Source organism: Xyrauchen texanus, chromosome 41 (genome assembly GCF_025860055.1).
Source record: "Xyrauchen texanus isolate HMW12.3.18 chromosome 41, RBS_HiC_50CHRs, whole genome shotgun sequence".
NCBI lineage: Eukaryota > Metazoa > Chordata > Actinopteri > Cypriniformes > Catostomidae > Xyrauchen > Xyrauchen texanus.
The window spans coordinates 90909-115782 of NC_068316.1; the positions used below are offsets into that span (position 1 = coordinate 90909).

At 37.2% G+C, this 24874-nt stretch overlaps 2 gene segments (V, D, J or C); one reads left to right on the forward strand and one right to left on the reverse strand.

The window, feature by feature from the left end:
* Positions 1 to 10724, forward strand: part of LOC127634596 (immunoglobulin kappa constant-like) — an 82302-nt gene extending 71578 nt beyond the window's left edge. The window contains 1 exon segment of the C gene segment in view: positions 10276 to 10724. Coding sequence covers positions 10350 to 10592 — 243 coding nt within the window.
* LOC127634590 (immunoglobulin kappa variable 4-1-like) overlaps positions 1 to 20051 on the reverse strand; it is a 37288-nt gene extending 17237 nt beyond the window's left edge. Inside the window, 1 exon segment of the V gene segment in view lies at positions 19981 to 20051. Within this exon segment, the coding sequence occupies positions 19981 to 20029 (49 nt within the window).
* Positions 20052 to 24874: the final 4823 nt, after the last annotated feature.

A 24874-nucleotide genomic window follows, 5' to 3' on the forward strand; every position in this document is an offset into this window, starting at 1 on the left:
CAGATGCATTTACTGGTAAAACTAAATGAATCCTCTTGTGGTTTGAACATGGTCACTGGAGACAGATCTGATCTATTCTGAGAGAAACACAATCATTCCACACTGACAATGCAAATGTGATTTTCACACTCTCAGATTCACTGTTTGATTGGTTAAATGATCTGAACTGGAACACACCAGTTTCACTTCTGCTCTATTGTGTTGTACGCCAGTAAGGAAGTTATTTCAGTGACATCTTCATACAGTTTATGAAACTAATGGACCGCACCAGCTCATCTGCAACACGAGATGAAGACTTATCTCTGCACTGCTACTGCAGGTACAACAGGTTGAATTTTTGATGGAGCAGCTGTTGTGGCATCTGATCAGAGTGTGGTCTGTTCCAAGATCAATAACTCAATCAATAAAATAAAAAAGGCACCAGTCACCAATGTACATTGTGTAGTGAAGATGCAATGGATGTGAATGGTGACTGAGGCTGACAATCTTTTTTTGTCATCCACCGAATATTATTATAATTCCAGCTTATTTTTATTTTTTTAGCTTATTAGTGTACTGTATTACTGTCAACATGAAAACATCTCAAAAAGTTTAAATTTAGTCTCATGTGTGGTCAGGGCTGGACCAGGCTATGTTGTCGCCCTAGGCGAGATTTTAGATTGGAGCCCCCAAACGAAAACACTAAGACCTTGTTCAGACTGCTACTAAAAATCAGATTTTTTGCATATCCAGATGTGTTTTTGATAGTCTGGACATCAAAAAACTAAATGAAATAAATAAATTAAATGGACATGGAGACGTGGTTTCAAATGCGATTGAATCTGATTTTTTCAGATGTGTCTCAGTGCGGATGCTCCGGCTGCTCAAATCGGATCTCAAATGGTCTTTTGTGTCACTCTTAACGCGACAACAATGATGACAGCAAAAATCGGTGACTGCAGCACGGAGCAACTGTGCCTACGGTTGCACAAGTAGTTTAAGAAAACAAAGGGTAAAAAAAGAGAAAGCAATTAGAAATATGTACCCAAATACACATCCAAAATATAGACAATATAACTGAATGTATCTGTAGATGTTCTCCAGCTACAGGTCCGGTTCCAGATCAAAATCACTGACGGTGCTTCTGAAAATAGTGCGGTGATCTGTATAAAGTGGAGATGTATCGTAATTAACAAAAATTAATAGATTAAATCACATTTATGTACTACTAAAAAGACGTAAAGAACAGTTCTTCATGTACTAAACATTTATTGCTTAGTTTGTTTTTTCACATGATTTGTCGCTGAAAATGACGTCAAAATGCTTCATCTGCAGATTAGGACATACAATAGTCTAGTTTCATCCACTTTTCACAATATTTTATTATCGACAAAGTGAAAATACTTAAAAAAAAAAACGTGTAAAATTTGCCGTCTTCTGCCTGTTTCCATTCAAATGGACTTTTATCGATAAAAATTGTGTGCGTGATGACGTCATGCCTAAAAAACACTTTGTCGTATAAGTTTTGATTTATGGCAAAATAAATCTGCCGTTAATCCGTTTCCACACAGAAATGTGTGTTTATCGCTAATTGTGTACCTTTAACCTCCCAGATGTCCCGAAGTTTTGGTAAAATGGGGAGAGTATTGGGACAATTCATTGACATTAGCGAGCGTACTGACATTTTAATTTCACAAATAAATGCAATGAGAAGAGGAACTGCAATCAAAAGGGAGCTGTTGTCCTTCTGACAGGACGGTAATATCGGTCCTGTTGCACATATTGCTAAAAATATTTAAAAGCTTAAAATGTACAAAAAACTTGTTTTCTGAAAGTGAACTCAGCATTGGACAAATAGTTGTGATAGTTTATAGTCTTGCAGAACATTCTGAACGTCCTTCAGACGAATGTATTCATCTACAGGACAGGGTACGGCTAATTTAAGTTTGTGTAAAGAAGAGGCATATATAGGTCTAAAAATATCATTTCTTTTTATTTGAAAATTATTTATTTTATTTAATGCTTTAAATATTTGGTAATTTATTTAATTTAATACGGGGAATTATGCTAAACAATAATTGAATAAATTGGGCTATATTTCAGTGTTCCAAAAAAATCACAATTGATGTTTTTCTCCTAGTTTTGTGTATTTATATTTAATTTAAAACATCTTTGTGCACAGAAATGATGTTTTTTGTATTGTGGGTTAATTTCATGACTGCCGTCTATTATTTTGAATGGTGTGTAAAAGCAACTTTAATAAATAAACGGATGGATACCATCGCTACCGTGATTAAATTAATCTCAAAAAGTGTCCATTCATTTGTTCTCCTTGTACTTGTCGATGACCGGTGCATGATACGAGATATTTGTGTTGGCACTCCTGGAAGTGTATGCAGATCGGATCTATATGCCGTTAAAATCAATAATAATCACGTACAATAAATTTGCTTTCAAGGATGTATCCCTTGTCGTCACGATTAACAATTGGGGTAAATTCTGACATGTGACACTATTTTTGTGTTTCCAAACCAGTTTTTCGCAACATTTGAAGTATCGACACAGAGTTTATGCTTTAGTGTTAAACTGAAAAATATTATGTCGACACTTGTGAAATTTTAGCGATCATTTTTTCAGATTTTTTTGATGCGCTAAATCTTTTGCAGAAGAATCCTTGGATGGAAAAGTAGTTATTGATGCAGGAATTTTTTTGTGTTTGCTGGGATTCAAGGAAATGTGCTGGTCAGTTTACAGTATTAGTTTTACATATTCAATGAAGCAGGTGTGTGCGATTATTATCAGCCGTTAAGTAGAACATGGAAGAGAGAAGATAAAAAGTTCTGCATAGTTTTGTCTTTTAAGCCCAGAAGTAGAAGAACACTCGTTCACTCTATGAATGATACGCACAGACTGATGGGACGATTCTGTGATTGCTTGAAGATTTGCTGCTACTTTTCTATCATGTGTTAGTAAAACTGAATAAAGGCTGAATAAATTATTAATGGTTTATTTTATCATACTTCAATGCAGTAATAATGTAGTATTAACTTCAACACTCTACATCAGGAGTCTGGTTTAATAGTAAAATCAAATGTTCAGAAGTTATAGATGCTAAAGGCTTAATTTAATGTTGTGGACCCGATTACCTGTTTATTTCTGAAAAGAATACCGAGCACCCACGTGTACCAGCGGACAGTCGTGGCCAAATTTACATTGATTTGATAGCAAACTCTTTGATAGTAGTGACTAAGCTGCTGTGATTTGTTGTTTCGCTATCAGGCACCAACCCTTAACCCTGAACACCAATCACAGAGTTTCCCTCCTGCATCCCAACTGGTTGATCTGCGCTGCGCATGTGTCCGCTAAATTAACCGCCAATGTTGCGCAAGCCTGACTGAAACTTGTTAGTTTTTTTAGTTACCAGAGAGATTTTCCTCAACAAAATGGACAAATTTGTAATTAGAAAAACTAAAACAACAAGCGATGTTATGACTCCCACCAGTGCCTCCAGCAGTGCCCAGCCTAACAACAGTGACGAAGATAAAGACAACCGCAGCTGCGAAGATGGACAGAGGAAGGGACGGACTTATCAAGCTAGCTGGAAAATAAAATTCCCATGGATAGCTTATGAAGCCACAAAAAAACAAGGTATTTTGTGAGACTTGCACTACAGCTAAGAACATGAGTGCCCCGCATCCATCAACAACACACGATCAAGAATCTTTGAAAGCTTTTGTACAAGATGGCTTTTCCAGCTGGGGTAAAGCACTGGAACGATTCCGATTCCACGAAAAGACCAGTCTGCATCGAGCTGCTGTTAGCATTGTTGCCGCTGCTAATGCAAATGTTAATGTGGCCGCTTCTATTTCTGCCAGTAAACAAAAGCAGATGGCTAATTCCCAAATAGCTTTGTTGGCTATTCTGTCCTCTATCCAATATATTTCATGTCAGGGATTAGCCATATGAGGAAAAACAGACGAGGAGTCCAATTTGACCCAGTTGCTAAACCTGCGTGCTAAAGATATTCCAGAGTTACAGTCATGGCTGACTCGTAAGGAGAGCAAGTGGCTATCGCATGATATCCTTAATGAGATGACTGAAATGATGGCCCATGATGTGGTGAGAACTCTAATTGAAGAAATAGAGTCTGCTGAGTTTTACTATGTGATTATGGACGAGACAGCCGACAGTACAAAGAAAAACCGGCTTTGAGACCTCTGTGCCCGACGCGCTGGACCATGACAACGGCCTCCTTACAGTCCATAGCCTCCAACTACAGCGCGCTAGTGGAATTTCTCGAAGACCTGTGTTTAAATGACAGAGGTGATGCAGGCGGTAAAGCCAACGGTCTACTTTTGCATCTGCAGTAATTTTGCACTTTTTTCTCCTTGAAACTCATGCTGAAATTCTTCTCTCGAATGGAAACAGTCAGCGCTGCACTCCAAAAGAGCCAGTTGTACTTACAGAAAGCTAGACAGATGATTGACATGCTGAGAGAAGACATAAAGTGTCTTCGGGAAGAAGGATTCCAAGAATTTTGGGAAAACACTACTGCAGCAGCACATGACCTGAACTTGGAGAGCCCAACTGTGCCCAGACCAAGAAAAATGCCCCGCCGATTGGAAGATGGAGGCGCGCGCCACACAGCTTTCAAACACCAGAAGCAATGTACCGACAACAATACTTCCAGATCATGGATACAGCATCAGCATCCCTGCACTGTAGATTTAGTCCTTCTGAATTTAAACACATGCAAGATGTTGAGGATTTTGTAACCGGGAAGAGCGACTGCAAAAACATCATGCAGTTCCATGGGGATGATTTGGATGAGACCAGGCTCACACTGCATCGTGATATGTGCATGGACGTAGCAAAACGACGAGGAGTCTGCCTAGCTACTTTTCAAGATGTTGTGGACTTTCTAAAAGGGGATCAGGGAAAGCACTTGAGAACCCTGTTGCCAGAGATCACCAAACTATTAACACTCACACTGACTGTCCCTGTAACATCCTGCAGTTCATAAAGGTCATTGTCAGGCCTGTGGCGACTTAAAACCTATCTGCGGTCCACAATGGGACGAACAAGACTGAACCATGTTGCTGTACTGAATTATCATAAGAACGTATCACGAAATAGGAACCTGGATGTAATCGCAGATTAATTCATCAAACGCACGGCTGCGAGGAGTAACACTTTCGTCATAATGAAGTAACGTCAATGGTGAGTGACAAATCCAATTTTTATATTTAGTAGCTGTGTGTGGGCCTATGTGTTTATGGTGGTTGTATGTGTTGATGAAATGTTTTTTATGTATTTTACTGTGTGTGAAACAATGTTATAACTTGTTTGGCTTGTTAATGTGGGCCCCTGTTGTGGTGTGTCAGCCACAAATTGGGATTTGTCTTGGATTGTACACTTGGCCTATGATTTTGGTCATGTGTGAGCATTTTTTACAAAATAATTGTGGTGGTATTTATTATTACTTTCTGTGCATTTCATGGTGTGCATCGATAGTTACATTTGTGATCAAATCCCTGTGAATGTTTGTTTTGTGTGCGTGTGTTGTCGCTGTTATTTTCGTATGGTGCTGGAATGCGTGCTTTGAATGCGTGCTTTGAAATCTGTATAGCAACAAGAAACGTAGAGGCCATGTGTATGGGGAATTCAATTGTTTAGAGCACCCACTGGCAGAAACATAAATCGGTGCCTGTGCCCACCGTCATGAATAGACACGGAGTAGCTGCATCTCACATTTCTTTGAGCATAATTTTGCACTATTCAACACAAAGTATTTTATATTTTTTTAGAAGAGGAGAGAGTGCACACACTCCCATACATGGTTGCCAGATTGCATAAATTAAGTAGGCTATGACATAAGTTGAAATTTTTCCTATTTGTGCAAGTATAAATCTCTGATCGGGGTGTTGTATCTATTATCTGGCAACCCTGGGCATATTAGATGCTTGTGGATGCACGGTAGGTCCCAAAGCGAAATTAATGAAAGATAAAAATCATGATAAATCGGCCCGCGGGCAGTAGTTTGCCCTGGTCTGTAATTGAAGGTGTTCTAAGGTTCGTTTGAGGGTGATTAGCATGAATGCTTTAGATTACAGTCCTAATCATGCTCTCTTTTACAGACAATTAGGAGTTTTTTAGTGAAGTGAAAGCAAGCAGCAATATAACTGAAATTAAAACAACATTATAGAAGATTTATATTTCTATAGAAGTTTATTTTAAAGAAAATACATTTAACTTGCACTAAACTTAAAACAAGCAAAAAACAGCCCACAGTGTCCATGCCAGTTAAATAAATAAACATCAATGACAGACATGAACACTCACTAACTTGTGATTCTTAACTTTTATATTGTGACACTTCCTGCCTTGTGCACCTGATCATCTGGTTATTTTTTCACTCATTTGTCCACATATGATAAGGATCCGATTATAATATAATCACATAATGCTAGTGCTCAATATATGGGTGCAGGGGCGCACAGTTGTCACAAGAGGGCAGACTTCTGAAAAATAAACTCATGCAGCGTCTCTGTCATTTTGTGTCTTTGGCCTGTTCTGTGCCACAGTGGAGCAGCTCAGTCATTGATTGAACAGGGATGAAAAATATCTGATGTGAAATCAAGTTCAGTGACTGAACGCAGCATCTGGAATCAGGTGTTAAATTCACTGATGGACAGAAAGTAACGAGAACATTATGATCATATCAACACAATATCTAATGATTATCTTCTAAAATACTGATGAGCATCAACATAACTGGTGTTAATTCCTCGTTAAAATTTATTTTTTGATTCTGACAGGTGTGTGTGTATATGTGTGTGTGTGTGTGTGTGTGTGTGTGTGTTTGTGTGTGTGTGCATGTTAATGTGATTTACGAGGACAATTTTGTAAGTTACAAACTGGTAATTACAAGGTTATTCTGCTATAAATGTGATTTATGAGGACATTTCTAGTGTCCCTATAATTAAATCACTTAATAATCATAATTAACAATGTTTTATTGAAAATGTAAGAATGCAGAAAGTGTTCTGTGAGGTTTAGGGGTATATATATATATATATATATAGATCATACAGTATAAAAATCATTATGTCTATGGAAAGTCCTCATAATGAGAGAGAACATCAACACTATGAGAAACAAGAGTAGAAACGTCACTCTGCCCTCCATGATGGAAAAGGTCAAAGGTCAAAGTGTAATCTTCAACCTGGAAAAAAGATATACATGTAATAAACTGACTTTTGTCGTGATTTAATGTCCTGCAGTGTTCTGATCGATGCTCATTAATGACGATTAAAGTCTCCTGATCAAGTGTGGTCCTTCTATTCAACATCAAGTCTTCATACATTTCTTTATTTACAGTGACCTGCTGCTGAATGGAGAAACAGAAGTTTTATTTTGTGTTTCAGTTTCTCCACTGTGCGTGTGCTTGTATGTGTGACTCAAACTCTCTCTTCCGGTCAGATGTTCATCGGGTCTTTTAAAGCCCGTCTCACTGAAATAAGACACAAGAGTTTAGAGACAGTCCTCACCAGGTGATGCTCTTAACCACTTCCTCTCTCCACAATGACAGACACACGACCACGTCCCCCTCCACATACAGATTACTGAGAGACTTCAGTTTGTGTCTTTCCATGGAGAGAGGAAGAAGTGTTTGACTGTGAACTGAATTGTAGTTCTTTGACATTGAGTGAAATTGTGCTGTGTGACTGAGTGTATTGAAGGAAAGTGTGTGATTGTGTGTTAAAAAGAAGAAGAATAGAAAGAAAGAGGGAGGGAGACTCTTCTTTATTCTGTTGGATGTGTTTTTCCATTTTCAGAAATGAGGAGTCGAGTGTCTTGAAGAAGAATTGTCTCTCTATTAGAGTTAGTTTTGATATCTGTGCTCTCGACTCTCCTCAAGTCTTGTCTTAAAAACACTCGTGAAAAATCACTTTATCAACACACACACTCCATCAAACAAGAGACTCCAGCACTAGATGAATCTATTTGAATACCTGAACAACATGTATGTGACATCACCTCTCACTTTATATGAGTCTGTCCAACTGAGGGGGTGAAACAAGTCAAATGTTTAAAGTGATGAATTACATTCAAATATGACATCTGTGAAAACAAATGTTTTATGTTTGCATGATGCTGTATTCACATGGATAGGTGTCAGTAAAGTTTAAGACTAGTGTCATATCAGCCAGTAAAACATCAACCAAAAATGACTGAATTTACCTTTATAATAAAATGTGTCGTCCAGTTTCATATGTAGTGTTGAGTGTGAAATATCAAAATCTAAAACTTTGTGTCCATGTCAATTTATAATGAAACATTCAGAGAAACTGTTTCTGTATCAGTAGTTCCTCTTTCACTGAAGGAGGTTTTTGTACGACTCTTTATCACTGTGTGAACACCCATTTACTGTTGATGATGTGAGCACTCTGACAGTAATAATGTCCTGCATCTTCAGTCTGGACTCCACTGATGGTCAGAGTGAAATCACTATTAGATCCACTGCCACTGAATCTAGATGGAGTTCCAGTCTGGAGGCGGTTTGTATAATATATGAGGAGTTTAGGTGCTTCTCCAGGTTTCTGTAAGTACCAGCTCAAGTAGTGTCCATCACTACTGTAATAGTAGACATCACTGCTGGTTTTACAGTTTATTTGAACTTGTTGTCCTGGTTGAGCTGTTATTGAGGGACTCTGAGTGACCGTGTACTGTCCATTACACTCTGAAACACAAAATAAAATAAAATATTATTTCACAAGAGATTTTTGACACTTGAAATAATAATAATAAAAACGTTCTACAATTAAATTGAGTTTATATTAGTGAAATGCACTGAAACAGATTCTCACCAGCAATGAAAAGCAGTAGAGAGCAGATAATGAGAGCGTGTGCTGTCATCTTTACTGTGAATGAGTGAGAACTGAAGGAACAGTGATGTTGGTTTGACAGTCCTGACTAACAGACAGTCTGATATTGTGCTTTAATCAGAGGGGCGGGACATTCAAAACTGTTTCCTCTCAGCAGAAAATGTGAGCGTTACAGGAGAACAGCAGAAATAAGAAACAATTACATGTCAAATTACATTCATACATTTCAATCTTTATCTTTTAGTGATTAATTACAATTGGTTGAAATTCGAATGATTTTTGTTCATTGTGGAAATCTCATGAGCATTCAGTAGATCAAACTAAATCAAATGTGTTATAGAGGAGTTATTACATTGTAATAAACATGTTGTATATAATTCTGAATGTAATATGTATGTTTTTATTGTATTTTTGAAACAGTAGTTGATGACAATATGAAATGAATCATGTTTGAATGTGTGTTGTGTAAAGATGTGTTTGTGATCATGTGTTTAAAGTGCAGTTAGTGAAGCGCTCAGAGGTTTTTGTGCAGCTGTTCTATTAGTTTGTATCACTGTGGTGGACTTTCGGCAGCGGCACCAGACTGGATGTTGGCAGTAAGTAAATCATCAAATCATCATTTTAATGTTTTATGTGTTTTTATAATGTGGAATGTGTCAGTTTTATGTTGAATTGACACACATATGAGTTCAGTGATTTCTCTCACTTTTTTGATTTATATTTCATTATTTATTAATAACATCTGATTAGACAGATTGAATAATTTGGCTGTTTTTCCAGAAATGAAGGTGAACTTTAAAGACACTTAATTTACACTTTGTCAGCCCATGTGAATTTGTTGCTGGTACAGAAGTGAGATGTTATTCAGTTTTTGGAGATGTTAAATGACTCTGTGTTTAAATGACTGAACATTATCAAGAGTTCATAAAAATGCTCCTTCAATATGAAATGTTTCTTAATGTAATATGTAACATATAAAGTTTTACTGGAGGAATTCTTTCACCAAATGAACTGTTAAAAGTTCATCATTGTACAGAATTGTCTTTTCTATTCTCTTGAGGTTGGGCAATGTCTTTTCATAGTTATTTCTTAATGTAGAAAGAGAAATTTATGAAGGAAAATATTCTTGAACTTTTGTGTAAGTCAAACTGCAAACATATAAAGATATGTGAACTTTATTCATCATTTCATCATTTTGGTCATTCAGAGTCTTTGGGGAAATAAATTGTTCTTTATATGATTGAACAGATCAACATGAAGAAACAAACTTGCAGTTTAATGTTGAAAGTTTTCAATGATATCTTTAAAGATCTTCAAAATCTATAATTGACTAATGTAATTGATTTAGTTTCAATCTGGAGAAAGAAATCTTTTCTTCTTTTGAAGTTGTCTATTGTGTATTTGTCAGGCATCACTCGTCCTAAAGTGAGCGTCCTGCCGCCCTCCAGTGAAGAGATTTCCACAAAGAACACAGCAACACTGATGTGTGTGGCCAACAAGGGCTTCCCCTCAGACTGGAGCCTGAGCTGGAAGGTGGACGGGAGCAGCAGGTCTGAGAAGAGCAGTGCTGGGGTCCTGGAGAAGGGCGGTCTGTACAGCTGGAGCAGCAGTCTGACTCTCTCTCAGGACGAGTGGATGAAGGCGGTCACAGTGAGCTGTGAGGCCAAACAGAAAGAGCAGCTGTCAGTCACTGGAGAAGTGAGGAGAGATCAGTGTTCTGAGTAGATCCTCTGGATTCTCTTCTGCTCTTCTCACTCATGTCTCACATGGAGACTAACAGTGACTTCTATTCACACAAGTATATGTGTGCTTTTGTCTTTCACTTTTCTCTTGTCAAAATTCAATAAACTAATAAAATATGACATTATTTGAAGTTTCCTGTCTTTGTTTAAAAGTTGATTTATTGATATTATTTGTGTCATTAGTTAGATCAGGACTTTATCTCACATTTTATAAATAATCTTCACTCAATGAAGCATGAAAACACCTGCAGAGACATTATGAAACAAGATCATGAAGTCAAATTAGGAACTCAAACATATGGTGTTTCTCAGGATGAATGTTTCAATCAACTGTTCAAAACTCTGTATTAATAAGTAAGTAAGTAAAATGTATTTCTAAAGCACACTCAAACACAGCAAAGCTGACCGAAGTGCTGTACAGATGAATCTACAATACATTAATAAAACAAACACGTCATTAAAAAAATGACCTTGGCTTTCTTCCAAGAATCTGTTGAAAAGTTTGGTTTGCCCCTCATGTAAATGTATATTTTGTTAAAATTTGTACACTCTTAAAAAAAAAGGGTTCCTCTGGGTTCTATATAGAACCCTGGGGTTCCGTACTTGGCCAATAGAACCTTTTACCAAAAAAAAAAAATAATAATAATAATAACTTTATTTTGTATAGCGCTTTTAAAAGTTAATTCTCTAAGCGCTTTACATAAAGAGGCATGATCACACAATACAAAATATTTCACACAAGATTACAAACCTAAAAACAACAAAAAATAAAAAATTAATAAATATCAAGACAGAGTAAAACCATAAGATACATCTCATTAACAACCACTAATAGCACCTTTACAAAAATGCTTCCGTAAAATAATAAGTTTTAAGGGATGTTTTAAACCTTTTCAAAGATGGTGCAAATCTTATTTCGGAAGGCAAGGAGTTCCATAACTTTGGGGCGACTGAAGAGAATGCCCTATCACCCATTGTTTTTAGATTCGTTACCGGAACAGCTAAAAGACCGGCATTAGCAGAGCGAAGATTACGTGTTGGGATGTAGGGCATTAAAAGCTCGGCGAGATATTGAGGAGCGAGTCCATTCAATGCCTTGTACGTCAACATCAGAATCTTAAAATCAACAGGAAATTTAACAGGTAACCAATGCAGGATCTCTAAAATAGGTTTTATATGATCTCTTTGTCTTGTCCTAGTCAGAATACGTGCGGCAGAGTTTTGTACCCACTGAAGTTTATTCAGAATAGATTTTGATGCTCCTGCTAACAAGGCATTGCAATAATCAATTCTAGAAAAAACCAGAGTATTAATTAATTTTTCAGCTACAGGAAAGGACAGCATGGGCCGTAATCTGGATATATTTCTAAGATGAAAAAAAGAAACTCTAACAGTATTACATACGTGAAGATCGAATGTTAAATTAGAATCAAAAATTACTCCCAAGTTTTTTAGTTTTGATTGGAACTGGATTACAGAGCCATCCACTTCTAACGCTACAGGTTGCACTCTGCGTAACTGGTGGGGCGAACCAATAAGCATCACCTCGGTCTTGTCACTATTTAAGCATAAAAAATTAGCAGACATCCAATTTTTTATAACTGTGATACAGTTAGAAAGATGTAATACGGCCACATTTACCTCAGATTTTGAGTGAACATATGTCTGGGTGTCCTCCGCATAAAAATGAAAATCAAGACCTAGAGACCTCAAGAGTTGGCCAAGAGGAAAAATATAAAGAGTGAAAAGTAAGGGACCCAAAATTGAACCCTGAGGAACACCAAATTTTACCATACCAGCCTCAGATCTGCAGCCACCCAGCACAACGAATTGTTTGCGATCTGAAAATTAAGACTTAAACCAGCTCAGAGCAGAGTCAGATACACCAAAGACAGACTCTAAGCGCGAGAGTAAAGTGCTATGATCAATAGTGTCGAAAGCAGCACTGAGATCAAGCAGAATCAGTATTGATAAGCAACCAGCCTCGGAAGCCATCAATAAGTCATTTGTGACTTTGACTAATGCTGTCTCAGTGCTATGCATTTTACGAAAGCCAGACTGAACAGGCTCAAAGAGGTTATTTGCAGACAAATGAGAAAGCAGTTGTGAAGCAACAATACGTTCTAAGATTTTAGCAATAAAAGGGAGACTAGAGATGGGACGAAAATTTGCTAGATTCTCAAAGTCACGGCTATTTGTTTTGGAACAGGGGTTACAGCAGCAATTTTAAGTGCAGATGGCATGACACCAGAAAACAGTGAGTCATTTATAATACTCAATACAGCCGGACACAAAGAAGAAAAGCATGACTGAAACAACCCAGCTGGTATGGGATCAACACTTGTGGTGGCAGCCCTCATTTTTAGAACCACATTACACAGGGATTGAGAATCTAACATGGAGAATTCTGAAAAACAAACCCCAGAAAATTCCATGTTACTTAGTTGTATTAGTGGTAGTAATCTGATCTCTTATCCCCTCAATCTTATTGCAAAAAAACACAAGAAACTTATTGCATAATTGAACAGAAGGAGGGACATTGGGAATATTATTTACGTTTAAAAGATTGTTGATAGAATTAAACAATTTTCTTGGGTTATCTTGATTACTTGCAATGATCTGGGAGAAATGAGCAGACCTTCTCGATACAATTTCAGTCCTATATTCTCCCAAACTTTCTTTCCAGGCCAGATGATACACAGTTAGACCAGTAGAGCGCCATCTGCGCTCCATTTTATGCACACTGAGTTTTCATTGCACGCAGATCATCGTTATACCACGGGCAGATCGTTTAAAAGATACAGCACGTGACATCAGAGGAGCAAAAGGGTCCAGGCCAGATGAAAGAATTGTGTACAACCAATTTACTTTATCATCCAATGCATCAGATGGTAGAATACAACTAACAGCAGAGTCAATAAAGTCTGAGAAGTCGGTGGGTGCAATAGATCTCCACTTACGGTAGTAAATAATACGGGAAGTAGTAGTGAGTAAATCAGGTTACTCCAAGTTGAAAAGAATGGCTTTTCCCAAACACAAGTGTACCATTTTGAATCACAAGATCCAACATGTGGCCTTTGTTGTGTGTAGGACAATCCACAACTTGATGTAACTCAAAGCAGTCTAATAAAGATGTAAAGTCTCTAGTTGATGAAATTATCTTTTTTGTCCATGTGTATATTAAAATCACCAAGAATTAAAATTTTCTGAAATTTTAAAACCAACACAGACAGTAGTTCAGCAAAATCTGATGTAAATTCTTTGTTACCCTTGGGAGGTCTGTACACAGTCACAATGACCGTAGATGATGAAGCAGAAACACTCAAGGCGAGGCATTCAAATGAGGTAAACGAAGGGATATCCACAGAACACAGTCCTAGAGCCTGTTTAAACAGCACAATGATACCACCTCCTCTTCCAGTTGAACGCGGAAGATCGCATAATCCATATCCCTCAGGAGTCATTTCATTAAGGATTAGACCATCAGACTCTTTATGCCAGGTTTCTGTTAAGCATATGAGATCCCAGTTTTGATCCATAATTAGATCACATACAGTCAAAGCTTTGTTATTAATCGAGCGCACATTTATCAGTGCAGATTCCAGCAATCGTACCGGTGCAGCCGAGGCTGGTGCAGCCTCCTCACGCAAGACTGCCAAATTATTAAATGGCAGTCTCCATGGTGACTTCAGCGGTTTACGCAACACAGTCAGATAAAAAACATTATTTTGAGACGAACATAAGTACCCACTCCGTGATGATCGATGTAGGTAACGTTTTAGGCGAAGTATTCCGTAGGTAGTGCAAAGTGCGCGTGGTTCAGTCCCCAAAGCATGATTCCCATTAAGGTTTAGCAGCTGGCGAAAAGTGTACCTTAAGGCCATTGTAGAGGAGTCCATGCAAATATCAATATCACTATTGTGTAAGTCCTGGATCACACAACTGTTGATGATTAACGGTCCGCAGACACCCAGAAACAGCAACAATAGTCCAAAGACTGTAACGCGATTCCACATCACGATGGAAAACATGGGCGACATGTACAGACTGGTTACCTATGAAGCTTGTAAGGTAATTAAAAAATATATAAATATCCAATTTAAACATTAAAGCCAAATGATTAGCCGGAGAAAGGAGCGGGCACCACACGCGCCAGCGTGCGCTCTTTCAACCGGCTATGGTTCTATGTAGAACCCTTGAGAGCAAAGAACCGTTTTTATTAAAATGGTTATAATTCATGTTTTATGACTGAAGTGTAAACTAAAGATTACACAATAATTATAGGCCTACACAACACATTCACAACACTTTTTGAGTCAAGACCCATGAAAATGACTGTTGTAGTCAAAAACAGGAGTCAAAAAATATGAATATCTAGTCAATGTATGATTTGAGCTTTGCCTTTAAATAAAAAATAAAATGACCAGGTGTTTTCTTTATTTTGTATTCCATATTGTGATGGCTTTAATCATAGGTTTTAATCTGTCGAAGGTAACATTAAAAAATGTATAATCGTAAAAATGCCCTCTGGTGGGCGTATATGCGTTGCATCATCCTTGAATTCCTATTGGTGGATTGGCGAAGATGAACCTCCGAGAGACAAGTTGACTGACAGTTTGGCTAATTTTTCAAACTGAGGAGTCCGCCATTTCTTTCCGTTTTTATCCTCAGGTAAGTTACGTTTTTACATTTTTAAAATAATTTTAATGAAATATTTAGTATTGTAGTTAATAGTTATATTGGTTAGACTAGCCCTTGTGTTACATACTGATACTAGAAGCAAAAAGGATAATATTTACCTCAGACACTGCTGTGTAACGTTAGCAGTGACGGGCTTCGTCAGCCGTCGGTTCAGAAAGCCCTGTTAAATTGTTTTTCGTCCAGTTTTAAATTATTTAAGTTACAGTCTCCCTTTATTTCCTTGTTAATGTTAATTAAATTGTCAATAACAATAAGACAGCTGTGTTATAAGGAGACGAGCTTCGAGACAGAAGCGTGAATTTTAATTTCAATGAAGCCGCTCGTTGTTCGTTAACGGTACATTAACGATAAGCGTCAATTCAAATATAAGAGAACCGGGTGGAAGACGGAGGTGTATGATATGTGAATGTTTGTCGCAGTTTCACACATACTCAGGCCTGTGTTAACAGGTGTAACGTTAGAAGTTCTTAAAGGTGCCCTAGAATTTGAAATTGAATTTATCTTGGCATAGTTAAATAACAAGAGTTCAGTACATGGACATGACATACAGTGAAACACAATTGTTTTCTCCTTCTTATTTAAATCTCGTTTTTGAAAAACCCCCCTGAAAAATAGGCGAATCTCCACATAACACCGACTGTGACGCAACAGTCGGGATCATTAATATGTACGCCTCCAAAAATGTGCATTTGCCAGCCCATGTTCAATGTCAGGCGGAACTGCGCAGCCGAATCATCGAAACAAGCGAGGGTCATAGGGAAAATGACAGATCGTGGAAATAAATGTTATGTTCCAGGCTGTGCAGGGGATGTGAGGACTTTTCATACCCTTTCCACAGAAAAGAAATGTCAACAGGCGTGGTTGATGTTTATCTATAATCGGATACCGCAACAGTTTAATTCGAAGTTGTTAGTTTGCTCTGCCCATTTCACAGACTTATTTTCTAACCTGGCACAATATCATGCAGGCTTCTCTCAGCGTCTCATACTGAAGAAGGGGGCAATTCCAACTATATTCCTGCAAGTTCAAGTTCAAGTTCAAGTCTTTATTTGCCAAAAGGATGCAAATCGCCTGGAATTCATTTTAGTGATTTGGCTCACTCAGGACAGTACAAGAGAGTATTGGACCAAAATTACAACACATCATCAGACATGACATATACAATAAAAACAAAACAAAATCAAAAAACAAATTCTTGGGTTGCTACCAATGGATAAGTATAATAAATGATCAAATAAATAAATAAATCAAATAAAATGCTAATGCATTTAGTGATACTGAAGAGAAGGACATAATTGTGTAAGCAGAGCAGATAACGATTGTTGGTGTAAATTGAGGGACCTCACAACTTGTGGATAAGTGCTATTTGAAAAACGGGTGGTTCGGGATCTGATGCTTCTTAGCCTTCTACCTGATGGTAGAGGAATTAAAAGGGAATTAGCGGGGTGCAAATAATCTTTCAGTATTTTCAGTCCAGTTTTAAGTAGGCGGATGTTGTAGATGTCACAGATCTTAGGGAGGTCCAACCCAATTATCCTTGACGCTGTCCTAACTACCCTATTCAGCGCATATTTATCCTCTGCTGAGCAATTACCCCACCATACAGTGATGGAGTGTATTTGCAAGTTATTACCTGTTAATAGTAATAAAAGAGAGAAGGTAGAACGCATAACATTCCTTATCCAAAAGCAAGCTTGGAGTGTAAGATAATAGAAGAAAATAAAATAGATATATATATATATTTTCAAGAACACATTTCCATTTAAATAAATGTATGTTTCTATCCACTGGTGAATGAGGTAATAATGATACTCTTAACCTGCTCACTGACAAAACTCCTTGCATTTATAATATTACAAACCACCACCATCTTTTATGTTTCCAGGGAAATAATTTGGCACATAGGAAGTGATACATTTTACATCATCAACCGTGACCATTTATTCCCAAGGGGAAAAAAAGTGTAATTATGTCTTCAGACAGATTTTTGATAAACTTAGCAATGTGCTAATGTGTTATAACCAATACATCAAAACTAAAACAAGAATTGTTTTCACTCACAGCATGGATCAATAGCTTCTCAAAAAGCCATCTGTTCCCAGTCAGAGAAGGAAGTTTTAAACGGCTTAACGTTACTAAACTTTAATAAGCATAATATTAAGGGTTTGGTTACGGTTACATTATTGGCCATCAATTTTAACAATTTTATCGAACGCCACTTCATTAAAAGTTCAGCGTAGATATTGTCCAAAACATTCTGTTAATGTGCAACGTGTCAGGTATTACCTGTTACTGAATCTCACAAAAGGCAAATAAAACAGTTAATACACTCACGAACCACCATCGTTTGGGTTTGTTGTCATAGCTGACGCCATTCCTGTCATTTCAAGCAACGGCGATATCCTGTCACATGGTTCGATTTCATACAGAATCGATTGCTTATCCTCGGTGTCCCGGATGTTTAATCTGAATTTAACACAGAATTTTGCCATCTGAATTTGAGCAACTTGAATATAAATGATTTGAATTTTTAAATGTGAATTTTTGAAAAACATTGAAAAATAAAAGTAAAAATTAGTTATTGAAATTTTGAAGAGTTGAATTCAGAAGCCAAATTCACATTCATAGTTTCAATGCTGAAAAATTCAGTGCTAGAAATTCAATGGCTTTTTAATTTCAAAATCTGGTGAGACAGATTTGCTTCCATAGTGCCGCCAATGCAAAGAGTCTAAATGTAAATTAGTTTAAAGGTCACGTCAGATAATGCAAAAAACAAAAGTTCGATGTTATTTATGTTGTGAGTTTGCATCTGAACAATTGAACATTTTGTCTTTGTCTGATGTTACAGGTCTCTGGAGATTCAAATGGCACAATTAGATATGAGAGTGAGCTGCATCAATATATGAAACGCTCAAATTGTTACGGGTCAACATGATGAATGAGGTCAAAGGTCAGAAGCAGGGACTAAAAACTAAATGTTCTTCATTCTGTGTGTGTGTGTGTGTGTGTGTGTGTGTGTGTGTGTGTGTGTGTGTGTGTGTGTGTGTGTGTAGAGTGTTATTGCAGTGATGCAGCAGTTTCCTTCAGGATTAAAGTTTCATTACACAAAAATAATAATAAAGTTTCTGAAAAACAAACATTTGTGACAAAAACAAATTCACTGTTTAAAGTGTCTTTCTACTAACAGAGAAAATTAGATGTAATATTTGATCAAGAAATCTAAAAAAAGTTTTTAACGTTAATAGTTGAACAGATTCATTTACTGGTAAAACTAAATGAATCCTCTTGTGGTTTGAACATGGTCACTGGAGACAGATCTGATCTATTCTGAGAGAAACACAATCATTCCACACTGACAATGCAAATGTGATTTTCACACTCTCAGATTCACTGTTTGATTGGTTAAATGATCTGAACTGGAACACACCAGTTTCACTTCTGCTCTATTGAGTCGTTAATCGTTTTTGAAAACAGCGGGAACCACCGGCACCAGAACGAGTTTAGAAGTGGGGGTGAATGCAAACTGGGCTGATTGTGATGTCATCACAACAACATTCTGTCAATATAAAACAAAACAAATAATAATAATAATAATTTGGCCAATTTATCCCAGACGAGCTTCCAAGATTCTCAAAATCACAGTGACTGACGAGTTATTTATCAACATACACAGTTTGAATGCTGAAGTAATCGAACTAAAGAGATTCAAATCTGACTTGATAAGCTTGATAACATTGTGCAAACAGTCTATGTTCATTCTTCGACTATCATATAAGTCATATAATGAAAGTTATTACTCCTAAAATAAACATCTGGACTTGTGTATACTGGAACATCTCCTCATGATTCAACACAGAATATCAGTGACAGCAGCACATCCTCATCCACTTTCATTCATTTCTGAATCTATTGTTTAAAGTGATGAATTACATTCAAATATGACATCTGTGAAAACAAATGTTTTATGTTTGCATGATGCTGTATTCACATGGATAGGTGTCAGTAAAGTTTAAGACTAGTGTCATATCAGCCAGTAAAACATCAACCAAAAATGACTGAATTGACCTTTATAATAAAATGTGTCGTCCAGTTTCATATGTAGTGTTGAGTGTGAAATATCAAAATCTAAAACTTTGTGTCCATGTCAATTTATAATGAAACATTCAGAGAAACTGTTTCTGTATCAGTAGTTCCTCTTTCACTGAAGGAGGTTTTTGTACGACTCTTTATCACTGTGTGAACATTGGATCACTGTGATAACTCTGACAGTAATAATGTCCTTCATCTTCAGTCTGGACTCCACTGATGGTCAGAGTGAAATCACTATTAGATCCACTGCCACTGAATCTAGATGAAGTTCCAGACTGGAGGTTGCTTGTCAAATATATGAGGAGTTTAGGAGCTTCTCCAGGTTTCTGTAAGTACCAGTGCAAAAAAGTACCACCATGTACTGCACTGCTGGTTTTACAGTTTATTTGAACTTGTTGTCCTGGTTGAGCTGTTATTGAGGGACTCTGAGTGACCGTGTACTGTCCATTACACTCTGAAACACAAAATAAAATAAAATATTATTTCACAAGAGCTTTTATACACTTGAAATAATAATAATAAAAACATTATACAGTTAAATTGAGTTTATATTAGTGAAATGCACTGAAACAGATTCTCACCAGCAATGAAAAGCAGTAGAGAGCAGATAATGAGAGCGTGTGCTGTCATCTTTACTGTGAATGAGTGAGAACTGAAGGAACAGTGATGTTGGTTTGACAGTCCTGACTAACAGACAGTCTGATATTGTGCTTTAATCAGAGGGGCGGGACATTCAAAACTGTTTCCTCTCAGCAGAAAATGTGAGCGTTACAGGAGAACAGCAGAAATAAGAAACAATTACATGTCAAATTACATTCATACATTTCAATCTTTATCTTTTAGTTATTAATTACAATTGGTTGAAATTCTAATGATTTTTGTTCATTGTGGAAATCTCATGAGCATTCAGTAGATCAAACTAAATCAAATGTGTTATAGAGGAGTTATTACATTGTAATAAACATGTTGTATATAATTATGAATGTAATATGTATGTTTTTATTGTATTTTTGAAACAGTAGTTGATGACAATATGAAATGAATCATGTTTGAATGTGTGTTGTGTAAAGATGTGTTTGTGATCATGTGTTGAAAGTTTTCAATGATATCTTTAAAGATCTTCAAAATATATAATTGACTAATGTAATTGATTTCGTTTCAATCTGGAGAAAGAAATCTTTTCTTCTTTTGAAGTTGTCTATTGTGTATTTGTCAGGCATCACTCGTCCTAAAGTGAGCGTCCTGCCGCCCTCCAGTGAAGAGATTTCCACAAAGAACACAGCAACACTGATGTGTGTGGCCAACAAGGGCTTCCCCTCAGACTGGAGCCTGAGCTGGAAGGTGGACGGGAGCAGCAGGTCTGAGAAGAGCAGTGCTGGGGTCCTGGAGAAGGGCGGTCTGTACAGCTGGAGCAGCAGTCTGACTCTCTCTCAGGACGAGTGGATGAAGGCGGTCACAGTGAGCTGTGAGGCCAAACAGAAAGAGCAGCTGTCAGTCACTGGAGAAGTGAGGAGAGATCAGTGTTCTGAGTAGATCCTCTGGATTCTCTTCTGCTCTTCTCACTCATGTCTCACATGGAGACTAACAGTGACTTCTATTCACACAAGTATATGTGTGCTTTTGTCTTTCAGATTTCTCTTGTCAAAATTCAATAAACTAATAAAATATGACATTATTTGAAGTTTCCTGTCTTTGTTTAAAAGTTGATTTATTGATATTATTTGTGTCATTAGTTAGATCAGGACTTTCTCTCACATTTTATAAATAATCTTCACTCAATGAAGCATGAAAACACCTGCAGAGACATTATGAAACAAGATCATGAAGTCAAATTAGGGAACTCAAACATATAGTACATATAATATAGTGAGTAAATGTTACAATATATTAAGAAGTTTTACTTACAGTCGTACAGTGGAGTCCAAAAGTCTGAGAACAATTGAGAAAAGTTTCTATTTTAAATAAAATTAGTTTTCACATTTTTTTTTTCTGCATTAATATTTGAGGTGAATTAACCCTTTCCAGCCAAAAATCCAAAAATTCCCAAAATTCCATTCTGTGCCAGAATATGGTATTCATATCCAAATTCATATTATATTCATATTCATATCACATCACACACATGATATACATATATGTATGATTATTTAAGGCTAATCATCCTTTATCAATAAGATTTCACACAAATCTTCTCCGGCCTCCATACTTCATCAGACAACTCCATTTTCAACCATTTGAATTACAAGCTAGAGAAACATAGAGTGTATGAAATAAACATACTTTTGTGGGCAATATAGAGCAGCAGACAGATTAGAAATATAATCTATTGTTTAGATGTTATGACCATTCTAGTGATTAGTGGGAAAACTGAATAAAACAAACATTTAGATTGTTAAGATACATTTCACAACTATCACTTTAAGGGCTCTTGTCAGATCTGGATGAATTTGTAAATAGAAGAGAGTTTTGAAACCAAGAGGTGGTGGCAACGCCCCCCCAACACCCAACAGCCCCCAACCCCGGTGTTGAAGCGGGTTTTGTCAAGGCCACCAAACAAGCTAGAAGCGCTACTGTATATTATTGAGGTATAAGTGTTGAACTGAGGGTGGATAGTTCACTAAAGCTAGCGGCAACACAACGCTTGAGTTTGAAACATCACTTCCGTCAGCTGTTAAATGGCGAACGCTTCTGTGGAGTGAAAAAACATTAAATGTTCCAATTAGGACGAATCAACACTTTAAAATCTGATACAATACACGGCTGAGAGCATACTACATTTTGTAAGTGCATAGTGTGTCATTTGGGACACAGCTTGAATCAGTTTTATTTTGTTTTCAATTCTTTCATTTTATTTTATTCTTGGTCTGTTCTACCTGATTTTAAACGGCACAAACACTCTCCTTTCGGTAGAATACAGAATAAAAATCAGCTGGTGACCGAATGGAAAAAGAAACATCATGTCTGACAGAAACGAGTGACACGACTGCTCAGAAAAAACAGGCTGAAGCCGCTCTGAAAGAAGAGATGAACACGACTGTCCAGCGGCTGCAAGAAGAACTGTGTGATATGAACTTAATGATCTTTGCTTTATAGGATTGTGTGAAGCGACTCTTTATTGAACATGTGAAGCCAGAGATGTCAGTCTCTCATTTAACAAGTTTCTAGTCTACTAGTGAAAATGCTCAGATGCCCTTGCACGTTTAATATAAAACCAAAAAACAACATAATGTGCAACATTGATATCACGATACATGACACAATAATTGTTTCGTTTCCAAGATTAACTTGATGTCTCCTTTATGATTTTGTACACATCATTCCTGAAGGAGGATAGTTATTTCATCAGAAGTTCAGAATTAGTCTCTGTTCCTGTAAGCTGTCAACAAAGTGCTTTTGTTTCACTTCAGTGTTGCCAGATCTCAGATTTTTAAAATCCAGAGTCACAGGTGTTAAACGGCTCTGAGTAATTGCGTTATCTCTGTCACATCACGTATGTCTTCAAACAGAGAGGCAGAGGTGGCTCAGCGGTTGAGACTCTGACCAGAAGGTCGGGGTTCAAAGCTGCAGCACTGCCAAAATGCCACCCTTGACCCTATCTGCAACGGGTGCCGTATCACGGCTGACCCTGCACTCTGACCCCTTAGCTGGGATATGTGAAGACAAATAAATCTCACTGTATATATGCAAAAATGTATGTATAATGTGTGACCAACATAAAGGCTTCTTCTATTCTAAACCATTCATTTAAAGGCCAAAATATAATTTGGTTGTCTGTATTGCTGATCGCTTCGTGCACCGCATGTGTGATACAAATTTTGTCATCGGCACAGTCTACGCGGCTGACCTCACGTGGCACAGATTATTTTAGCACACAGATTTCGTCCTCTTCTGTGTGCATCGTTGGAGCATGTGCCTGTTATCGTCTGTCCTAAAAGAGTATTACAAAGCAGTCATAGTGTGCATGTGTCAAACACATTCATATTCATTTACTTTAAAAGGCAACACAGTTGATCGGGTGCGATCCGATATGGAACGCGGAAAAGCAACGTTTTTTGTTCACATATAGCATAAAACATAACCTTTCCGGTGATGTTTAAACGTCTCAATAAATAATTCATAAACACATGCACAGTCTTCCAGATGCTAGCTAACAATCTTCTTAGCACTCTCTTGTACACTGTAAAAAAATCCTGTAAAAATACGGGAAATTTTGAACAGTAATTTACCGTTATTCATAAATACAGTTGAATACTGTAAATGACGCTGAATTTTACAAGCAAAATAATAACGGCAAGCTACTGTTCAGTCTTACGGGATAATACAGTATTTTTTTCAGTCTAGTCACGTGCTTGAGCCCGCTCACTGTCACAACTCGCAGAAAAATCACAACTCATCGATTTCCATCACCATGCGCGCAGTAAAAAATAATTAACATTAGGCTACATTAAAGGTTTAACTACATTACTTCAATATTTTATTACATGAGAAGAAAGAGTAAGAAGACGATTCAATTCAGAAAGACGATTTGAACTCCGACTGTGACCCTGCCAGCACAGATCGTGGACGGAGCTTTCACCTGCATTCATCTACTCTTCGTCAATTTATCAAGGTAAGTCACAAACTGATAAAAGTGTTATCCTGTGATATTTACTTGATTACCAAATCTACGTCAGGGATTGTGCTTTATTTTACCTTTTGTTGTAGGGTTTATTGAAATGTGCACTAAATCAATGAGGCTAACAGTTGCCTCAGTTTTACGCAACACTTTTACTATTCCTAGAGAGAGCTTAAAGATTGTCTGAGTTAAAATATAAGATTATTTTTCACTGGAGGTCTGTGGATTGTAGTGTAAAAATGATAACTTGCAACATTTGTGCTAAAACATGCAGCAACACATTTGCGTATGTCAGGCACATGCGAGCTCATAGTTTTTTGCCGAATGCATCATTTAAGTGTGGTTTCCCTGAATGCACACGAACATTTTCTAAGTTTTCAGCCTTCAAGTGTCACACTTATGGCCATAAATATGGAAAGAATAGGACTAAACCAGATAGTCTAGGTGATTTAACATGCCATATTGACTTGTGCAGCTGTAAGTGTGAGGATATCCGTGGTCTTCTTTTACATCTGAAAAGTCATTTTACCGAAGGCAAGACAGTTACATGCCCTTTCAAACAATGTGACAAAAAATTTACTGTGAAGTCTACATTCACAGCGCATGTGTCAAGAAAGCATAAAGATTGCTCTAAAGAAAGTCTAGTTGACTCAATTGCAAATTCAATCAGCAGTGATTATAATGAGGAGAGTGATATGCAACTTGGCGGTCCCAGTCAGGCCAGTTATGAAGACATGGAGATCTACCTAGAAAAAGCAGACGAAGAACAATTTCTCAAAAATGTAGCATTGTTTTATCTGAAACTACAAGCTAAATTGCTCCTTCCATCATCTACAATTCAAACAATTATTGAAGACTGT